The sequence below is a fragment of the Pomacea canaliculata genome, linkage group LG10 (assembly GCF_003073045.1).
Source record: "Pomacea canaliculata isolate SZHN2017 linkage group LG10, ASM307304v1, whole genome shotgun sequence".
Lineage (NCBI taxonomy): Eukaryota > Metazoa > Mollusca > Gastropoda > Architaenioglossa > Ampullariidae > Pomacea > Pomacea canaliculata.
In genome coordinates this window covers 18,503,686-18,524,747 of record NC_037599.1, presented here as the reverse complement: position 1 = coordinate 18,524,747, position 21,062 = coordinate 18,503,686, and the positions used below count along the sequence as shown (strand labels likewise).

The following is a 21,062-nucleotide window of genomic DNA, read 5'->3' as shown; positions in this document are numbered from 1 at the left end:
CACACAATGGGATGACGACATAATGACACAAACATCGTCAAAAAGTCTCTTCATTCAATTATCAAAAACATTTTAAACCATTTATGAAGTTGAGTATTGTTTTCATAGATTTCTCATGATTAAAACTACTGAAATTACATGTTTTGTAAAGTTGAAATGATGTCACAATAGCCTCGTTTTAATTTCTCCGTCCACGGTCTTGTAACGGAGTTGTCCAATCGTGTCCATGGGGAAAATTTGAAGGTAGTATCAAAACAAACCATCGTCCACGCGTCAACTATCATCATTTCTTGCGCTGTCACATGGGTTTCTTACGATGACAAACAGACAGGTTATTGATAATGGACTTAGAGAACAAGAAAGGGGATTATGCTGATGTGTATATTGGACCATACAAAGCGACCAGACTTGTAAGTTTCAATGTTTTTTAATTATGAGCATGACATTAATAATTTTCAGGTTTTAAGCTATGCAGTACCGATGTCATATGTAAGGTTGTAACTCATGTAGCATTAATTTCTTGCACAAGAATCACTCGATCTTCAGAGTTTTCGGTTATTGTCTTCCTCTAAATTCTTGGTCATTCAGTAACAGTAATGCACGGTCACCGGTCATTTCGCCCCAGAGCCTACGTCAGTTCGCCCCAGGCCAAAATAACGAATCGATCACTGATCACACAAATAGCGATTAACATCAAATATTACCCAAAGTGCCCTACGTTGTTCGAACAATATAGATACACAAGTTCAGCAGCCTATTTTAAACAGAGTAAGTTCAGTCACCATTTTACTAAAAATAAATGGCCGCTTGGAAATATTTTCACGCATAGAACGTATCTTGCAACAGCGAATAAACGTGATTTTTCTCTTTAAATAATCACTCAAGTAAAGGTTTTTTTCATCATTTTATTGTGAAATTCTATTTTGACTTTTTTGCCTATTATGATATGCAGAGACGTTGCTGATTTTTTACTTTTGAGCCTTCTTCAAAGTTGCCCTCCTGGACACTTCTTGTGCCTCTCTCTGGCTGGGTGACTAAGCTGGCCCATCTGCTTTTTTCTTATGCTTTTCTTTTTTCTCCTTACCTTCCCTTTTGTCTGTGTTCCTCTTCTAATTAAACATCTCCCTGTCATACTACAGTTTTATCCTTCCTATCTTCTGTCTACACTGCTCTTTCTCCTGTCTTCTTGTTTCCCATCATACCTTTCTTTCGATGTCTTTTTTTTTTCCTCTGTGGCCTCCTTTAGGCCCCCTGCATTTGCCGTGAGGGCCAACCCATGTTGGGGGAGGATGGGATCCTGGAGGTTGAGGTCCCTGATGGGTTATCTAAAGAGACAATTTCCAGATTTGAGTACTCTTTTTTTAACCAGTTAATAAGGGGGGATCTGAGGTGCAAACATGATGAACCGCCAGTAGTACTTGATCACAACTGCAGGGCTTCTGCTTACGCAAAAAAATGCGTACAGTACGCATTAAAAGTTCGGAGGACCCCTTCAATTTTCGTCAATGGGGTCCCAGGGGACCCCTTCAAATTTGGGCGAAGAATAGGGACCCCTTAAAAATCTGAAGAAGGGGTCCCTGGGACCCCAAAGAATTTAGCCTTAGCAGAAGCCCTGAACTGCATCACATTTACTTTGGTAGACTGACATTTTACTTTGAATAATTTTTATGAATTATTATTCAAGCATCTCATCAGATGCAACATTTCACAGCATTAATTAAAAGCTTTCACTATAGTTGCTGGGCCAGAATCCATTTTTCTTACCTGCTCTTTGAGATGCGTCAGTTTTTTAAAGCACATTCCTGAATATTTTATATGCCTAGTTTAATGGCTTCAAGGCTTCAAAAAGAATTGTCTTCTGTCATGAAAACTATATTTTTTAAAAGTTTTTTTTTTTACATTAGTGTATTTTAACTTACACTGTAGGGACTCAACCTATTCTTTAAAAAATAACTTCTAATCCTGTAACACTTACCAGTTTTTATCATATTTTGACGTGAAGTTTTTAACATCAGTCACATATTTGTTATATATGATCTAACGCAATGATTTAAACATTTTTAAGTCATTATATGATCGCTACTTAAACTTTAAAAAAAAAATCTTTTCCAGTGGAATGATGTCGTATCAACCTTTCGACAAGGTGTTCCATGTGGGCGACATCGCCGCTACATGCGTGCAGCAGAAAATTGCTTTGTTGGTTCTGCCGCAGTGGACTGGTTGCTTAATCACTTGAGACATAATATAAATTTTGGTCCAGACGTTACAAGGTAAGGCTGAAAAAAATATTACTAGATTTTCTGCATAATTAAAGTAGCATTTTATGTGGATGCGAAGACAAGATTACAAGAAGTAATGACTTTAGACCTCAGCTAATATTATATTTTTTAATAATTATTCCTTTGTTTCCTTACTGGTCGTTGCAAAAAGGATACTGAGGAGGCAAGAATGTGAACGTCAATCACTGTCAGCATGAGTTTGGTGCCCTCTCTTCCCCTACCACTTACCGCAGGCTGAGCATCTTCCTATGCCACTGTGTTGATATCAAGTAGATTGTTGTGAGGCCAGATACTAGCAATATACATGATACTAAAACCCCAAATGGCAGATGGCAAAGTGGTTGGACATCCACAGTGAATGAAAGAGGCCCAAGAACAAAGCAATAAGGCACTTCACACTGTCCCATTCGCGCATCCTATCACTGAGCAGTTCTGAAATTTTACATTTATTTTCTCTCGCTCTCTCTCTCACACACACACAGAGTTATGAAGTTATTCCTAGTGTTACAGTGATACGTATATAAAATTATGTGGAGCATATTTGTATTCTCAGGAAACAGACTGTGCAGCTGCTCAACAAGTTTTATAAGGCTGGCATCTTTGAGGAGGTGCAAGTGTCACGACGAGGGCGCAACAAACAAGATTTCAGTGACAGTAACAGACTGTACAGGCAAGTTGTTCTACTTTATACATTCTTTGTGCTTCACAAGCTCTATTGCATCAGGGCATCTTGAAATCTGCAGCTGATGAACAGTAACTATCATCGCTAGTGACACAGGCTTCTCTTATGTTCATTGCCATCAGCTATTTACACATGGGTGAAATTGACCAACATGGATAAGGAACTCGCAGGTTAGTTGGACAGAAAAACATTATGAGACACTGAGTAGTTGAAGCTCCCAACTGGAAAGGGACACCCAGAACTGGGTCTGATAGCAGGGTGTAGCTGCGGCCCTATGCTCCACTGGTGGCGACTAGAAACGAAGAAGAGTAGTTGAAGCTGACTGACTAACATGTTAGGTGTTCCTGAAGAAGTGAGAGATTGCATGCATTTGGTCAAGAGCAAAGGCCAGAGGCTACCTTCAAAGGAGAAACATGAAAAAAAATTGAAAAAAAACCAACAAACAAGAAGCTGCAGGATGTTAACTTTATTAATTCTAACAAGTACTCTACAAGCAAACATCCGTAGACAAAACTTTTTTTTTTTTAAATTCAGGAGTAGAATGACAGTTGGGAGCAGCTGGGGAAATCAAAGGGCACCATGTCAACTGCAGTATTCAGTTTCAGGTTAATTTTTTTTTTTTTTGGGAGGGTGGAGGAGGGGGGGTTGTATGTTATCTGATATTCTTTGATTGTGAATTCAATAAAAGTAGATAGCATTCAGTTGTATGCTGTCATATTCAAGTTTATTGAAAACATTTCTATGTGGGGTTTTCTCTGTTATTTATTTTATTTTTTTTTGGAAGTTTGTGTTTTGGTTCTGTTAAAACCAATTTAGTTGCCTGCATGGGAGAAATTTATCAAAGGATCTCTCTCCCATATATTACCACCTGAAAAAAAATACCACAACAGTTTAGGTAGACCTCTCTGTATGCTAGGAATACAGGATTTTAGCTACTATCTGCGAAATAACAGATTTACCCAGGTTATGCTAACAGGGTGGGTAAGCATGTGTTATAAACACAAGTGACATTAAGGGACATTCTATTCAGTGTAGGACATATTTTAGATAGAGGCCTCTTTGCACAAATGAGGCATCTTCTACCACATTTTGATTTGGGCTGCTCCAGTGGCCCTCAATTAGATTCACTCATTCTGTTAGCTGAGCTTTGTCCCACTGTCTTTTATCATTTCATTTTGTGAGTCTGTAATGGGTGTAGCCACTTACAATGCTGACACAGGAATTATGTGGTTATCTGATGTTACAGAGTAAACAGAATGTTTGCATTTTACTTTCAGATTACTTCCGCCTTCTCCTAGCAAGAGTACAAGGGCACCACTGGTGACTGGCCCTTCCACTAATGTCCAGTCCAGTGTAACACAGTCCGAGGCCAAAGGCACCAAGAAGGATGAAGAGGGACACAGTTATGATGCTGACATAGAGATCCACAAGAAAAGAAATAATTCTAGAGAGTCCGTCAGAGAAAAGCCCTACAAATTGGGAGCACCAGCAAAGTCTCCATTAGATTCACTTCCACAGTGTCACTTGGTTGGCCGCATCCTGACCTTGCCTGAAATTGGGGAAGTCTGGAAGACAGCTGCTCTGAGTAGGTTAGTATATGTAGGCTTTATGTTTGATTCTTAGAGATTAACTTTGTTTTTTCCCCTTGCGTTCTGTTTATCTTTTGTAAAATTTGTGAGGAACAACTGAATGCAGAACTTTTTTGCAACAAGCCTTACTAAGTTATTTTTATCTGCAACAAGCCTTACTAAGTTATTTTTTAGAACGAATTTCAAAGTTTGCTTGAAATTTTTCTTTAATGATTCTGATGTGGATTTTATTTTTTTATAGAAGCTTATAGTATATAGTTTATTCCTTGAGGAGCATAGGGCTACATTTGTGGTGTATATTGTTATGAAAATGGTTATTGGATTTGTAGGGATTATTTCTCCATGTTAAGGTTAACTCAGTGCAGACAGTGTAAGTATATTGCACAACATGAGCACATTTCAACACAACATTGCAACATTAGCAAACTTGCTTTTTAAGTAGTGTTTAGTTCAGTTTAGTCCTTGTTACTCCTCAAGGAGCATATGGCTGCAGGGGAGAGGCCAGACTAAAATGTTGCACCCTGCCCCTCCAGGTTGGGGCTTTCACTTTGGGCTAACAACCATCTCATGTTTGAAAAAGAGAAAAAAAAAAGCTGTGACAGAAACGGCACTAAGTAGTGGACTTTGTAATATTTATTGCTCACGATGCCTTTTTGTTGTGGTGGTAAGAGTGTGATGCGTTTTAGCAGTAAAAATGCAGCAAAGAGGGGAAATTTCATAGCTTAAGTTTTGTTGTTAAAATTTGTTAGATATGATGAGAAATTATTGAGGTATGTAATTTCTGTCTAACTTGTTTCCCTTGTCCTAGCTCACACAGAAAATGTTATTTGAATATTATGGCCAGAGCCCAAAGTTTGGCTAGTTCTCGAATTGGCCGGTCATTTCGCACTTTGGCTGAGAGGTGTGGCCCAAGTTCGATTTAGTTGTCTACTCTGGCTGGCCATTTCGCAAAGTGGCAGGAAATCCCAAAATTTGATGTGCAGTTGGACACACAAGAAAAATCACTATAAACTGTTATGTCTTCCCAATCACTTACTGGCAGCCAAGGCAACACTGGATGCACTTGCACTACTAACACTATTGCTTATGATATATTAATTAAGCTGACCAAAATCTGGTCTGAAACATTGTGGGCTCTTCAGTTTTAGAGAATGTGTGTTCAGTGAATTGATTTGCTCATTCAAGGATGTTAATATACTTTTATATTATATAACTTGAATTTTTTACCTCTACATGCATATTAGCAAGGTGAAACTTTCCTCATCTCTATTATACTTAATAAATTTCTTTTATATTCAGTTTTAATGGGAGCTTGTTGAAATTTATTTGTAAAATAAACACTATATTGATGTTTGACGAAGGAATGTACAAAGGGTCATGTGGTACATGTTATATATCTCTGCAAATACAACACATTGTGGTGGTGATAATACAGGCTGAAAAAAATCTTGGGTGAGAATGACCTGAACGAAGTGCTGCAAGGTTACAAAGTGGATGGAATCAATGTGAGGCACAACTGCATCTTTAACAACAAGAATGGTGTTGTCACCAACATTCCACCTGAAGGTACCCTTGCTTTTTTATAAACATTAATAGATTTCGTTTAGCTTTCGTTTTTCCTCTTGAGGAATACAGGTTTTTTCCACATCTGGGTATCTAGTTGCTTTCCTGAGGCATTTTTTGTTTGTTTTAATGAGTGAAATAATAAGTAAAGCATCATTATTTTAATCTTTTTTTTTTTTTTTCAAGCACATCCCTTCTTCCCTCACAGCTTTACTGTCCTGACACCAGTTTTTGGAAATAGTTTGCATCCAGTTAGGTAACTAAACAAAATACACATGCCTCTGAAGTTCTTGTTTGTGACAACCTTTGTTTCAGATCAGTTACCTCATTGGGTCATGTCTGCTATGAAGTGCTTGGCAAGATGTGAGTTTCCTTTACATGTCTGAGTAGTCAGTCAATATTGCTGTTGAAAACATTATCCTTAAACCTGCTGCACTAAAACAATGTGGGCTTTTCCCTTTAAAAATTAGAATAAACATCTTTGGGTTATAAATGGCACAGGTAAACTTTGAGGATATTGAGACCATAAAATAACTAATATTGTTACACTCTTCTTGTGACCTTGGCCTCATAAAACCTGTGCTTTGACTAAAAAGGAAAATATTACCTGCGCTTTCTTATTAAGGGCCAGAAAAGGTTGAAGGCGATCTTCCAAGCTATCCAGGGTTTGAGAAGGATGTTTTTGGAGTTGTGAGAGATTACTTCCTTGGACTACCAGAGCCACTTATAAGTTACAACCTGTATGATGTCATCACAAATGTCTTTGGTAAAATTTCTTTTTCATTCAACACTTCTTACGAAAAAAACTAGAAGAAAATTTAAGACCTTCATTAAAGCCTATTTTGTATCACACATCTAAGTGGTTGATGCTTTCCCACTCTGGTTGTCTGCTGCTATTAATAGGCTGCTTTGGCGTTTTTACAGTCCAAGTTGGCAACCAGATACCCCGCCATTCCTCACCTTACGCATCAGCTTCTGCAGACCAGAATCACTTAACTCATAGCCTGTGGTCTTCTTCATCACTGGAAAATATTATTCTCGATCTAGCTCGCAAATACTGCATGAGGGCTGACAGCAGGATTGACCTTGCAGACATGGCTCACAGCCAGGCAGAACAGTCCCATCCAAGTAGAGGGGATTCAGATTGGAGCCACTGCAGTAAGTCTGGTTTGCATCGGTCCTCCGACTGTCGCATGAACCTGTTCTCTGTCGGAAGCAGCTACAATCTCCACAGCATGTCAGGTGGAGATCATTGCATGATGGAAAGCCAACCTGACCTCTACCGCATAACTAACAGCCATCCCAGTCTCTTGCGCATGACTGACAGCCATCCCAATCTATATCGCATGACTGACAGCCAGCCCAGTCTCTTTTGCATGACCGACAGTCAGCCCAGCCTACATTGCATGACTGATAGTTGCAGGGACCTGAGCGGGAAGATGAGGCATTGTGGGAAGAGAGTTCATAGCAACAGGCATGCCTCTTCCTACTCCAGGTGTGGTGGTGTTTCAGCTTCAGCTCTCTCATTTGCAGGAACATCTTTCCCAGGTGGCAGATTGGGGCCCTCAAACTTTAATGAAAGCAGAAAATTTCGATCAACTCCAGACCTGCAGGTAACTCACTATGAGACCGCTTTTGGGCCTGAGAATCAAACAGTGACACGAGTGTATTACAGTCATGGTGTTTCCTCAGACTTTCACCATGGAAGTTCAAAGAGAGATCTCAGCGCTCCTGTAGAGACTCATTTTGATGTTGCTACAGGGTGTGGAGATTCTCAAAATCATCGCACCAGCTTTGAAAGGTTTGATGTTCCTGGCAATGCATCTAGTGGTTGCACAGAAACCTTGAGAGCTGCTACTGGGCGTGGCAATTTGCAGACAGGAGTGTGTCGACAAGAAACTGATGTACCCAGTATATCCCCACATGCGGCATCTCATGTTAGCCAAAACTTTTTCCCAGGGAAGACCCGGACAATAGGCCCAGCACATCGTAGAACCAGAGCTGAACGTCACAAAACATTTGGTGGTTCACAGTTTGATTTTAAAGAGGGAGAAGAAGTTCAGCGAGGGATGAATGCAGCAGCAAGGCAACTGTCTGCATCAACCCCTTTTCTGCCAACCATTGGAGAAAATGACAGCCAGGGACCAAATTTGGTGACCATAAGATCAAAACTGCCAGGCTGGAGGAGTGACCAAAAAAGTTCTTCTAGCAAGAAAACAACATCACTCTTTGTCCGATGTAAGTTGTGTTGATTTTTGTGTAACTTTGAGGGGGTTGGTGTATATATGTGTGCTTGTGTTTACTTTCGAAAGAAAAACTTCACTTTATTCTTTCACAGCTTCAACTTTTTTTCTGCATGATTTAATTATTCTTCTGCTTTACAGCAATGTTGATTACATTCTTAGACTTTCTTTTCAGTTCCTTGTCTTCTTTTCCATCCTCCCCTCTAGCAAATTTGTCCCTGGTTCAACTGGAGAGCAATTTGGAAGTAACAAAGGAAAACGAGATTTAAAATAAATCTAATATATGTTTGCACAGTGTTTTGAGTTGAAAGCACTTTGACAAAAATTAGAAAAAGGCAAGGATTTCATGTTGATGCTGATAACAACTATGGTGTATTCACTAGTTTGTCAATATGTAGTTACTTCATCCAGTGTTTTACATATAGTTAACAAGGAGTCTGACAATCTCTTAGTTCAGCTGTTTGTTGGAGACAAAAGTTTCTGAGCATCAGATAGATGAATTTTATGAATAGTGTATTAACTTTTATTCCTCATCGTAAATAGTTCCCCAGTCCAGCCTTTGTGAGGAGAGGGTAACAAAGGCTCTTCAGGTTGTCTGTCTGTTCCTGCCGCCTGCTTCACGCCGCAAGCTGCAGTTTCTTCTGAAGCTCTTGAGCAAGATGGCTGCAAACTCTCTTCTTGTTCTTGACCACGACCAGTCAACTCGAAGTTTGGTAAGGAGGCAGCTTATCATTTCAATAATTTGAAAGTATTTGAGGCATATATTCGGAAATTTGACCAGAACACACAATATTTATAACTCTTCCAATACAGTTTGCACCTGCAGATGTGAACATTGTCATAGCTATAGCTCAATTGCATCTATTTGTCCATCTTGAATGGTATAACGCATATTCATACTCCTAAGGAGCATGCTGTGAGTGCTTGCAGCTGTGGTTCTGGCTTTAACATAAAAATTTGTCACAAACATTGATTCACCTCGGGTTTATTTTTTTTTTAAAGTGCTATACCAGTGACATATATGCTCGACTAGAAGCAGGGAGAGCTTTAGTTGTTATCCCAGTAACTTATTGCTTAAAAGCGTGAAATCATAATTATAAAATGGAAAGTGGTTGTGCTTAATGGGAAGTTGGCTAATAATAAAGCTGCATCTTTGTGAAAAGGAAAAGTACAACAGTAAGCATGGAATGAGTGTTTAGGCACAACATGTACATTCTGTGACCAGTAATGACTGTACTGCACTGCCCAACTGTTGACAGGTGCTGGGGACATTCCAGAAGGCAGTTCTCTGCTCTCCTGAAGAGCCAGACCTAGATGAGGTCTTGGTGCTACAGCTACTGTCGTTCATGGTGGATCACCATGCGCACATCTTGGCTGTACCCCAGGATATGAAAGATGCTGTTGAGGACCGACTGAGAGCACTTGAAAAACCACAGGTATTTGTGAAAGCTTGGCATCCATCTTGTTCATTTTGAAATAATTTGTATGATGAACCATTTTTCTTTCTCAAAGAAAAGACATAAACATTAGGACAACCAGTTGTAGTGAATTTGTAATATTTAATAATTAAAGTAAAACTTCCTTGACCACCAACTTCTTTATAGATTGACCATCAAACTTTGAAGACTAGAAACTATCCAGCCAGCATATCTCTTTAGAACATTGTATGAAAATGCACTTAAAAAATTTTTTTTCAATGCTCTTACATTTAATAAACGTGACCTGCCACAACAAAACGAGTCATAAGTTGCACCAAGCAGTTTCATACTAGAAGTCCCGAAAGGTGATTGGGGTCAGTTTGGTGCAGTTTGATGTTTCTTTAAAAATTGATTCCTTGGTTATTAAACTAACAGGAAAATACATCGCTATTTCAATAAAAAAAAAGTTTGAAGTTGTCTTAAAATACATTTTAATTGAGGTAACCCACTGTGATCTGTCCCGATTTCTGCAGGAAAATGAAATTCAATCACTGTTTCGGTACCATTTTCCTGTCAGAACCAAATCATTTTGTTACTTGAAATGTACTTGTAATTTTTGAAATGCTGCATTTTATCATCATGAAAAATTTAGCACAGTGTGAACAATTAGAATTATCTGTTGCTAAAGAAAAACCTGGTGGAGCTTTTCTCAAAAAGGCCACCTCTGTACTTCCACACTTCAAATCCTTATAACTCAATTTTAGGGCTAGAAGAATAACATTGGTATCAAAAGAAAGAACGAAACCTGTACATTTAGAAAGTATCCAATTTGTCAAATCTCAAATTTTCGACTTAAGACTCATTTCATCATAGCAGGTCACATATAAATGTGTATGTGTAAAATGAAATAGTTTTGTACCTTTTGCAGTTCTGTTTTAAAGTCAGTTAATCTTACATATTTTATCTTTTGATCATGCTTAGAGAAGGTGCCTGAATACATCACAGACTAAAATCTTTCAGTGATGATATGTTTTAGATTGTATACTCGCCACGTGATCCTGGGTCTTTGCGCTTCTGTCGACCCACAACAGTTGAGCAGTATGAGACCACTAAGCAGGAATATTCCAGACAGGCTCTTTTCAGCTTGCTGGACACCATTGTTCGTGATCAGAACATGTCAGAGAAGGAGAAAAAACGACGTCTCAAACAGGTGAATTTTTTAAAATGGTATTCAGGTGTGCCATGTTTCCTCATCTTGATGCACACTTTGTGTCACTTTCATATACTAATAATGTATAAATACATCTGTCAGTTGTTTATATGTTTAAAGATATATCATCTGTCTAATCAGAATTGTGTTTCCTGCGACCCAGTTTCAGAGAAGTCATCCTGACATTTACAAACAACGATTTCCATCAGAGGAGAGTGCCAACCCTCCAGAACATCAGCCAAAAATAAAACCACCTTTGCTGTCAAAACCACTTCTCAGGCTAAAAGGACTTCGCATTTAAATGTTTTTAATGCAGTTTAGATATGTTATCCATTGTTGTACAAAGAGACACTATGTAAGCCATTTTTGATTATGAAATTAAAATTTTATTATTTAAAGCAACATTTGAAATGGAATTTAAATGGCTTCTGTGTTCCATGTCTGTAAATACTTTCCTTGAATTTTTTTCTTGTTGGACATCACAAAATTGAAAAGCAACAACTCTGTAGCCTAAAAAAATTCTGATGCATGGTCAGAATAGTCATATTTTGGCTCTGGATCTGCATTGAGAAAAATGAAATTTTGATTACACATTGGCCGAATAAGAACAAGCTCAAAACCAGTTTTCTTCTCTGCCCACCTTATCCCTACAACTGAACCAGCTCTCACTTGTAAATTAAAAAACAAATCTTCAATGATGATGCCTGTAAAAAACATATCTGAGAGTTCCTTTTACGGGTTTAAAGAATAAAAAGCTTGATCATTACACTTTTAATCAAAACAAAACCACAGTTCTTCTAAAAGTAGTTATTAGTTCACTGTCACTTTCAATTATGATATCGGCATTGTTGTGGTTTGCTGTATATATTTTGAAATTGTAATGTGCTTGATAATATATTGGTTGACCTTTGTGGTGAACTATCATGAAAGTAATACTTGTTTTGTGCATGTTTGCTTTTTATTATATGTAATAGAATGTCACGTTTTTACTTCCATTCCTTTTGTATGTGTTGTATGTGATATTCCTTTCGATGCTTCACTGCTGTATTGCAAAGTTTTCATATTCTTGTTTTGTTGGCATCTCAATTGTTTCCCTGTGAATAAACACCTACTGTTCTTGTCTTTCCGTGTACACAGGGTTTCGTCACAGGGCACTTCAAGACAGGTGTCTTGGGAAAGACTTTACACACCATACAACTCAGAGAAATTTCACAATAGTTCATAGCTTCATTTAAGATTTGGCATCAAAAAAGAGTGTGGATGGGACGAGTGCCTGAATGGATAATGTGTGTGCACTAGGTTCCGGACATTTCAACTGGAGTTTTTATGCCCAAGGTCAGAGTTATTAGGTATGCTGCAGTGTAAAATAAATATACGTGATATTTAAACGTGAAGATTACATGTTGGGATCGTAATTAGGCATGCACTATCAGGAGAGTTCAGTCAACTTCCTTTGAGCAGCCAATTCTGTTCCTGCACGCAGGACCAACAAATTAAGGCCGTCCTTTGTTTTGGCAACTTCTGAATGTTTTGGTATATAAATGAATTCTATATGCAGATCTGAATCGTGTATGTACAAAGGTCTGTCAGGTGTGGCAGGCATGAATGTCCGACAGTATCGATGCATTGTGTGGTTCTAAGCTGCAATTACCCTCATCCTAAGACATGACTGAGTTGTGACATTTTTCCTTGGTCTTCATTTAACAAAATATGCTTTTCATAAATCAAAATGTGCGTGTGGGTATATAAGCGTGATAGTTAATATAAGTATATCTTAAAAGTGCCATAATCGTTGGTAAGGATTAAAAAAACTGCATTGTATACATTTTAATTGTTCAGCCCCGATTTATGTGGGCCGTGAAATTTTTTTCTGCCACATTCTCATTAGATCCTACTTTTAACCACTTCTTCAGCACAATTCCCAGTTTTTGTGATTTAAGTTTATTTATAATATATTTTGTGATTGAAAGCATGCTTCTCTTGGTTTTTAATGATCTTATGCTTTTCCTATTCTGCTCTTTTTTTTGTAAATATTGTTTTTGAAGCTTCCATTGTGACAGAAAACTACTTTTCTTATAATTTAAACATTCTAGCCTACATTCCAGAAGTTTGAAAAGCTGAATTTAGTTGTCAGACGATTTGAAAATATTTCAAATGCAAATCCTATACTTTCTGGATGCCTGGTGATGCTGTAAGAAAACTGCATGCCACTATTGTGCTTGTAATAAACATGCCAGATAATCTTTAGTGCAGAAACTGTATCCTAATTGTTCTTACAGATAATATTTCTACCTTTTTTATCTGTACTGAAATGTAGCAATTTGTTTTTGTCATACCCATATAGATAGGTCTTGGTGCCCTGTTCTAAAGTATGTTATCTTGCATAGGTAATGACGTCAAGCAATGGGTAACATCCCCCCCCCCCACTTTTTAACTACCCCTAACTGGTAAATCTTACAACAGAACCAAATCTAAGTAAAACTCACTGATGCATGTATCCCAGAGAGCCCTCCTCCTAGTGTCAGAGATAAGATCCCTTCTGCAGATTGGCCTTCTCACTAGTCTTTAACCTGATTGCTTATTCCCAAAGCCCATTACACCCTTCTGTATAACACTAAATTTCTAGTCCTGCTACCAATAGAACCCATAGATCATTTTGCAAATGTCCAACAATGTAGTGCACGATGTGCTCCATCTCCACCCTCTACACCACAGAAGGTTAAGCAAGATCTCTCACAGGGTATTAAACAACTGTGATAAGCCTGGTCAGTTCTGGTCATATTGTGATGAGGATGTCAATGATCACAAAGTTGAACTTATAACAATGACGGGCCAATCTTTTGCAACCCTAAAAATGGCTCTTGATATGCAGCCTGACACTGATAACCATTCTCTCTGTGGGAGTGATCCCACCCATAGACAGTGAAAGACCAGGCTCCAATGAAATTTTGGAAATAGCAGGATGGGAAAGACTATATCTCACTGGAATTGCCGATCACAGCATTGTCATTCCGATTTAATAAGGAATGCTGGCATTGCAGCTGTCTCTTCTGCAAAACTGGAAGCTCTCATTTGCCCCTCAGCACATTCACACAATAGCTAATTATTAGTTCCTGGCCATTTCAATGTACACGACCCACCATACTCTACTTGCAAAAGAAAACCCTTTACTCTGCCCATGGTATCAGGACAAAGACAATACAGTACTCACATGTCCAGGGCACTCTACATTTGCAAGGAAAAGTATACATTAAGATCTCTTACTGAAGTTTTCCCACCTTTACTTTTTAGCCTATTTAGGAGATATTCAGATGTTTCCTCTAATATAATGGGCTCACAAAAAAATTTGTTTCACTAACACTAACCAGATTATGAAATAATTTTCTTCCTACTCATATCTTTTGCCTGAAATCTCATCTTAAAAGAAATGCTAAAATATTGACAGCACACTTACGATAGGGGAAACAGACATTAAAATGCTTAGCTTCTGCAATAGATGAAAATCAGTAAAATAAATTATACACATACAAGCACACATACACATACAGATATGCAGACAAGCAGTTTCCCTTACAAGCACAATTTAATTGAACAGAAAAAGCTGTGCTTGGTATAATCCTAATAGGAAAATACTGAATATTGCAAATATGACTTCACCCTTGTTTCACAATAATGGCCATTTGTTTGCTGTAAACCAAACTAACTTGTCAAAGCAGCCATAAAATAATATCTGAACTTGGAAATTATAATGGAATTTTTAGACTACAAGCATGATGCATTTTATGGTGAGAGCTTTTATCAAGCAATTCATAGCAAATATGTGCAGGGAATAAAATGGGAAAAAGTCCACTGACAGCTGCTTTTACAGCATCACATGTACATGCTTAAAAAAAAAGCTTGTAAAAGAACTAACAATGAGGAATGGTAAGCTCCATGTTACTAAAATTGGAATGAAATGAAAAAAAAAGACACCAAAGTCATAAAATAATGGCACAAATGCAGTGAAATTAAAAATATATGAAAAGAGTGCATGCAATTAAGCTAGAGCTTCACAGTAAATCTGTTCAACATCTAGTCCACACTAATCACACCTTTATCACAATGCAGTTGTATGGATGATATCCACAGCCTATCAGCTCCCATAAATAGGACAAGAATATGTAAAAACTATGCAAATATTCTGTATCAAATGACCAAGTGCACATTAATGATCGCCATATGCCATCTCCCCTGGCATAGCTGACATCCACTGGAGCTAGCATTTTGTTGCTTCTGCACACAAACCAATACCTAAGCCTAAAAACTGACCATACAGCTAGTGCTCTTACAACCAAAAATATTTGTAAATTTTAGTTTTATCCGCATCACTATGATCATGACGAATGTCTCATAAGCACATTGGTAAAATAAGAGACATTTGGAGAAAGGCATAGAATTCTGAAAAAAAAAAAGCAAAGCCACACAAAGCATAGTCACAAATCCTATCATGTGCCCTTGTTTCAAGGCCCTCTCCAAAACTGAAGAATACTGTACATAAATAAAACAAGCTTCGCAGCTCTCAAGGTGGGTGAAGAAAGAAAACAAAAGATGGAATGTTTACTGAGTGACAAACTGCAACTGTAAAGTGCAGAACTTTCTTAAGGTGGGTTCAAGGAACTACAATGACAGTGTTCTGCTGGGAATCAAAGGCTGTTTTACTGTTATTAAAAAAAATCTTTGATTACAGCTTCCAAAAAAAAAAAAAAAAAGCCTTAAAATCCATCATGTACGATTAGGTCACAATTGTCACCAGCTTCTGCATTTAGGATTAGATATTGTAAACATTGTTAAATTTTGCTAAAAAGTAGTTTAAATGAACTTTCTAAATGACTATTAAGTACACAGGCTCAATGCTGAGCTTTTCAAGGATTGTAAGTTGGATGTCTTCTGTATATTTTTTTGTGTTCTTTTAAACCAATCAATAAGAGGTCAGTTTTTTTTGTTATAAACATTATTTACATAAATCATTTGTGCTAAAATGTAAGCATACAATATTTTTGGAGGAAAAAAATGCCTCACTGACCAGGGTACCAAAGACCCATGAATGGTTCTGCAATTTTACACAGTACACTGCCATTTTGTTTTGAGGTTGATTTTTTTTGTGTTATTTGTAAATTTTTGTGCGGGAAGGAGTTCGTATTTTGCAGTGTTTATCTAAATCATTACAAGAGTTGAAGCATTTCTTTGTAGAAAGAATCAATGTAAACTGTTCGTATTCCAGGACCTGGATTATTACAAGACTTGCAAAGCAATACAGCAAAGAAGCCTAAAAAAAAAATGAGTTTTAAGTAATTACAAAGGCACAAGCATAGGAATCCTACAAACATGCATCAACGCGTTAAATGCAACTCAAGGCAAGGACGATGATCCATATTGCTAAAATCATTAAAAATACACAATATAACAGTGGTGAAAACAAAATATCCTAGGACACAACAAGCAGGTCTTCATGGCCCTAAATATGACTAAAACTACTGGCAAAATAAACAGATACAAACCTCAACAAAGAAGATTATGCTTCGCTACAACCCTATGCAGATTCTTTAACTATTTTAGATTTAAACAATAAAAATTGCTCATTCATTTTCTATTATACTTATATACTAAGAAAAATATTTCATATCAAAAATCACAACCTTAGATTTTTTTGTAACAGCAAAATGCACCATGATGCCATGTTTAACTTAAAAAAAAAAACTTTTAACCTCCCCCAACCTTCCCTCCCTCTTTCCTTCATGGGAAAAAGTTGGGACAAGTGCTTCAGCTTCAATCTGTATATTGAAATGCTTTCCATTAACAAATTACTACATCAAACAACTACTCTAGGATATGTTCAGGTATCTATGAAGCAATCAGGTTTTTGTCTATATAAAGCTTCTTGACATTGTTTAGTTCTTTATTCCATTATCGGACACTTATCACAACTTCATCCTCCGAAATGGGGCATTTTCCAGCTCTAACAATAAAACTGTTTTCAGTTCTTTATTTAGTGAAGCATGTCTTGCAATGCCTACGTATTTAGATAGTAATCTTCTTGAGGTATTCTGATATATGGTGGTGATTTTCATCACCCCCTATTCATCAGTTATGGCCACCTGCAATCAACCAAATGCACAGGTTTGTGTTGAAGTCCCATGTACAACAATCACATACTATATATCTGGATTAAAGCAATGCATCCCATAAGCTGTTAATTTAAAGCAGTTATAATTATATGAAGTTTATGCCAATCTTTGTTGTGAAAAGAATTTCAAAGCAAGAATTTTTTGCAAAATATTGATACTGTAAAATGTGATGCAGGTACCGGGTGGCTAATAATCATCTCTAATTATTCCTAATGCCAAAACAGAAAATAAAACATTTAATAATTATGCATCCACTAAAAAATGTAAAGAGAAAAATTAGGGATCTGATGACATTATCTCATGCTAACAGAAACTGCTGTGTAAAGATAATACATTCACTATACCTTGTCTTCTAAGACTGAACAAAATGAACAAGTTTGACAATTTCCTGTGTCACCACTTCATCGGTACTGTTCTAATTACAAGAATACAAAGATAATGCAGATACAATCCACCATGTAATACACAATACTCACATATACATCCAAGTGCATGCATCTGTTTGATGGAATTTAGCAAACTTTTGCAAATTAAATTTGAATCAACACTTTAAATGCTTCACACATATAATACAGCTTTCAGAGCCTTTCCATCCACGATAGTACATTTGCAAATTAAATTGTTCTTTCCCAGGTGCTGAAGCATCATCTACAAACCTGTCAGGCAAATCAGCCAGCAACTTGCTTAACAGTTTGCAAATCTGATGAAATCAAATAATTTTCTTAATAACAAAGTCATAAATATTTATAACCATTTGTATCTACATATTTATACTTTTACTAATATCTGTACCATGGCAGAGACAACAGTTTTTAAAAACACAGGAACATAAAAACATGATTCAAATAATGATCTGTGCACATATTTTGGTACTTAACAATCTCTCTCACTCATATCTCTTACACATGCATGCACAGTTCAAGGTGTGATATTGAATCAAGCTTATGTGAATATGGGTGTCACTGTGAATTAGAGCAACTTTACTTCACAAGAGAGAACAAAACCCAAGCAGCACTCCGAATCACTACATGCTTTGGTGCAATGACAGTGACCAAGAAAACTGCTAGTGGCAAGATACAAGAATAATTAGGGTAGGATCAGGTTGGTTTTGGCAGCAGCAGAAAGATATAAATATTAGGAGAATCTTAACTATAATGAGAGCTTAAGGTTAGGAGAATCCTAGCTATAATGCGAGACTAAGATGGGAAGCCTTTATCAAGAATGTACTCAGGTACAGCTTGCTCACTTTGTAAAAAGAACTTGTTCTTCTTTGCAGTGTTTTCAAGGTAGTTGTTTCCTTCCTACACTACTAACGTGCTCCCTGTAACTCTAACCTTAACAACTGCACCGATCCTATTAATCAAAACAACAGGTCCAACCTCAACAGGCATGGGTTAATATAGATCCCAGCACCGAAACTAGGCTGGCCCTTTAATTAAGAGATCTTGCAAACACCTACGCTATCAAGCAACATGACATGCTGTGATTCTTCACCACCTTTAGTTCAAGTCCTTTAAAAATGAAAAGGCACCTCTTTGCTCCACAGCAAAAATAGGGTGAACAACTATATGCTGCATAACACTTTTTGTTCAGCCAAGAAAAATAAAAAACAAAGTAAAAGGGGCTATGATGGAAAAGATGTCCAGGCTGGGAACCTCACATCTACATGGTATGATGAAGAACAACAGATCATGTAAACCAACCATGTAATGCTTTCTTTTATGAACCGACAAAAGAAAGTCTCTTGTAACCACAAAGTGGAAATTATAAAATGCTTTGCTCCGACAGCTGTATATGTTATTGCAAAATGCTTTAACATTGTTATAATTACAAATAGTGCACAAAAAACAGATCAATACAATGTGGAGAGATGTCCCATCTAAAGTGGTGATTGGGCATCTGTTTTTCTGTTTGATCGGACAGCAAAAAGAATGTGGAATATTTTCTGTGCATAAGCGTAGATAACAAATGTACATGCACAAAATGTGGAATGACCTGAATAATCAGTAAAACAAAACAACAAAAATTAACAGTGTTGTTATCAGCAAACATACTTCTTTAGACTTAAATCCAGCAAAATCTTTTTCGTTAATATTGTCAATTTGAAATTTTTGTCACAAATACTGGCTTTTATACATCTCCAACTCAACACACCAAATCTGATTTAACATATTCTATCCTTTTAAACTTCAGTTTATTTACAATTGCTCTACTTGGCAACAATTCAGCTTGTGACAGTTTGATCTTTACCAACCCTCAACAGAAAAAATTTTTCAAGTATTTTGTTCCTCCTACAGTAGGCATGGAGTACTAGTTGGGGGTTAAGCCGAACTGTAAAAAAGTATTCAAACACAACAGTAATAAGATCAACACTTTACCCATACTGTGCAATTTCCAGCTCAAATGTTTTTACCACATGAAGCCACTTTTTGTTCAAATTCACACACATATTTAAAAAAATTCTATTAAAACATATTATTCGTGGGAAAAAAAAAGGTAGTAGTCGTGTATTATTTCTGCAACTATTTGCAAATGTGAATTCCCTCCCTTAGACCAGAAAAACGCGTTGATCTGGAAGCTTCAGTGTTCGCCCAGTATAGCTCATCACTTTCAAGAGGAAGAAATTGAACTAAAATGTCACATTACATAAAAAGGCATAATCATCATCTACCAGTCATTATTTCCATCAATGCCTTTTTATGTTAATTATATTTATTAACACTCAACTTGGTAAATTGTGAAATAAATCAACTACCTTCAAATAACATTATCTGGCAACAATAGTTTTCAAATCTGCCTTTCTACAAGAAATTATATGTAGCTGATTGCTTATTACAAGAAGCTCACAGTGCTCAACTTCCAGGTGATTGTTGATCGAGCCATATTTTCAACACAGAAATTCTGGGCTTGAGATTAATGTTGATGACAATGGCCAGAGCTTACTATATGGCTTCCTTCCCTGCCACCCTCAGCCAATGCTCTCCTTGTCTGATCTTATGCTTCTTTGCTAGGTAATAGTCACAGTATTCTCAATGATCATGAAACCCAAGAATAAATAAAATTACCCTGCATGACATCATTTCCAAAAGGACAACAGCCCTTCAAGCGTGGTTTTATCTTTAAGAAAATGACAGTCTGAAGTTTTTATAAATGAAGTCAATAACCTCAAAACTGAACACAACTCAATAATGCCATCAGAGCCAATGACCAACACCAGAACACTTTTTATGCAACTCATAAATTTCAAAGCCCCTAAACTTCTGTTGCTGCTTCTTTTGATCTCTTTAAAGCATTTCTGTGCATGCTACTCCTCCTCTCACAATGACGGAAGCCCATGGAGACCACAGCCGTGCAACATCTCCAATCTCTAGCATTTCAAACTGCATCTCACGAAGAAAATGGAATCCTGCAGGCAACAAAAATCTAGTCACAAGCATGATGAAAACTAATGAGGCACAACCTGGCAAACTTTGTGTCATGAGCAGAAGCTTGAATGCACTTAAATGCTCTGTGCAACATTTTTTTTGTGTGTGTGCCATCCCTATGGCCATGGTGGGTTGTAACACGCACAGTTCATTCGTGAACACTGCTCATGATAAAATGCACAAAATAGTTGCTTGCACTGCAGCACCATCAAATCGGTGGTCATTCTTGACTGTCCAGATATTCAAGAACCATTTGATACAGAAACTGGTACTGCTCCTAAAACAAAAGAACAACATTCTATATCAGTGATACAGCAATATACAACCGGTGATACAGCAATATACAACCGGTGATACAGCAATATACAATCGGTGATGAAGCAATATAGGTTTTTATTTAGTGAAGTATAAAATGTACAATAAAATGTTTATATCCAGTTTTGAGTGAATTCTACACATGGATTAGAAAGCTAGGAAATATCAGCCTAA

At 37.1% G+C, this 21,062-nt stretch overlaps 2 protein-coding genes across 4 annotated transcripts in view; one reads left to right on the top strand and one right to left on the bottom strand.

Annotated features, from left to right (window-relative positions):
- The first annotated feature begins 184 nt into the window (after nucleotides 1-184).
- Nucleotides 185-13,245, top strand: LOC112574271 (DEP domain-containing protein 1B-like). 3 transcript variants are annotated; one of them, XM_025255218.1, is made up of 13 exons: nucleotides 186-410; nucleotides 2,113-2,270; nucleotides 2,833-2,949; nucleotides 4,239-4,550; nucleotides 5,986-6,116; nucleotides 6,429-6,476; nucleotides 6,739-6,879; nucleotides 7,038-7,271; nucleotides 7,647-8,351; nucleotides 8,900-9,069; nucleotides 9,616-9,792; nucleotides 10,811-10,984; nucleotides 11,148-13,245. In XM_025255218.1, exons 1-13 carry the CDS (start codon nucleotides 342-344, stop codon nucleotides 11,283-11,285), a joined length of 2,574 nt encoding a protein of 857 aa, XP_025111003.1. In that variant the 5' UTR covers nucleotides 186-341; the 3' UTR covers nucleotides 11,286-13,245. The 3 variants fall into 3 exon arrangements, with proteins under 3 accessions (XP_025111002.1, XP_025111003.1, XP_025111005.1); XM_025255217.1 differs by having other exon boundaries at nucleotides 185-410; nucleotides 7,038-8,351; XM_025255220.1 differs by lacking the exon at nucleotides 7,647-8,351.
- Nucleotides 13,246-14,548: 1,303 nt separating this feature from the next.
- The window catches only part of LOC112574270 (receptor-type tyrosine-protein phosphatase kappa-like), a 34,752-nt gene continuing 28,238 nt past the window's right edge, over nucleotides 14,549-21,062 (bottom strand). Inside the window, exon 26 of the mRNA XM_025255216.1 lies at nucleotides 14,549-20,850. Within this exon, the coding sequence (XP_025111001.1) occupies nucleotides 20,794-20,850 (57 nt within the window). The 3' untranslated portion in view covers nucleotides 14,549-20,793. The remainder of the gene's footprint in view (nucleotides 20,851-21,062) is intronic.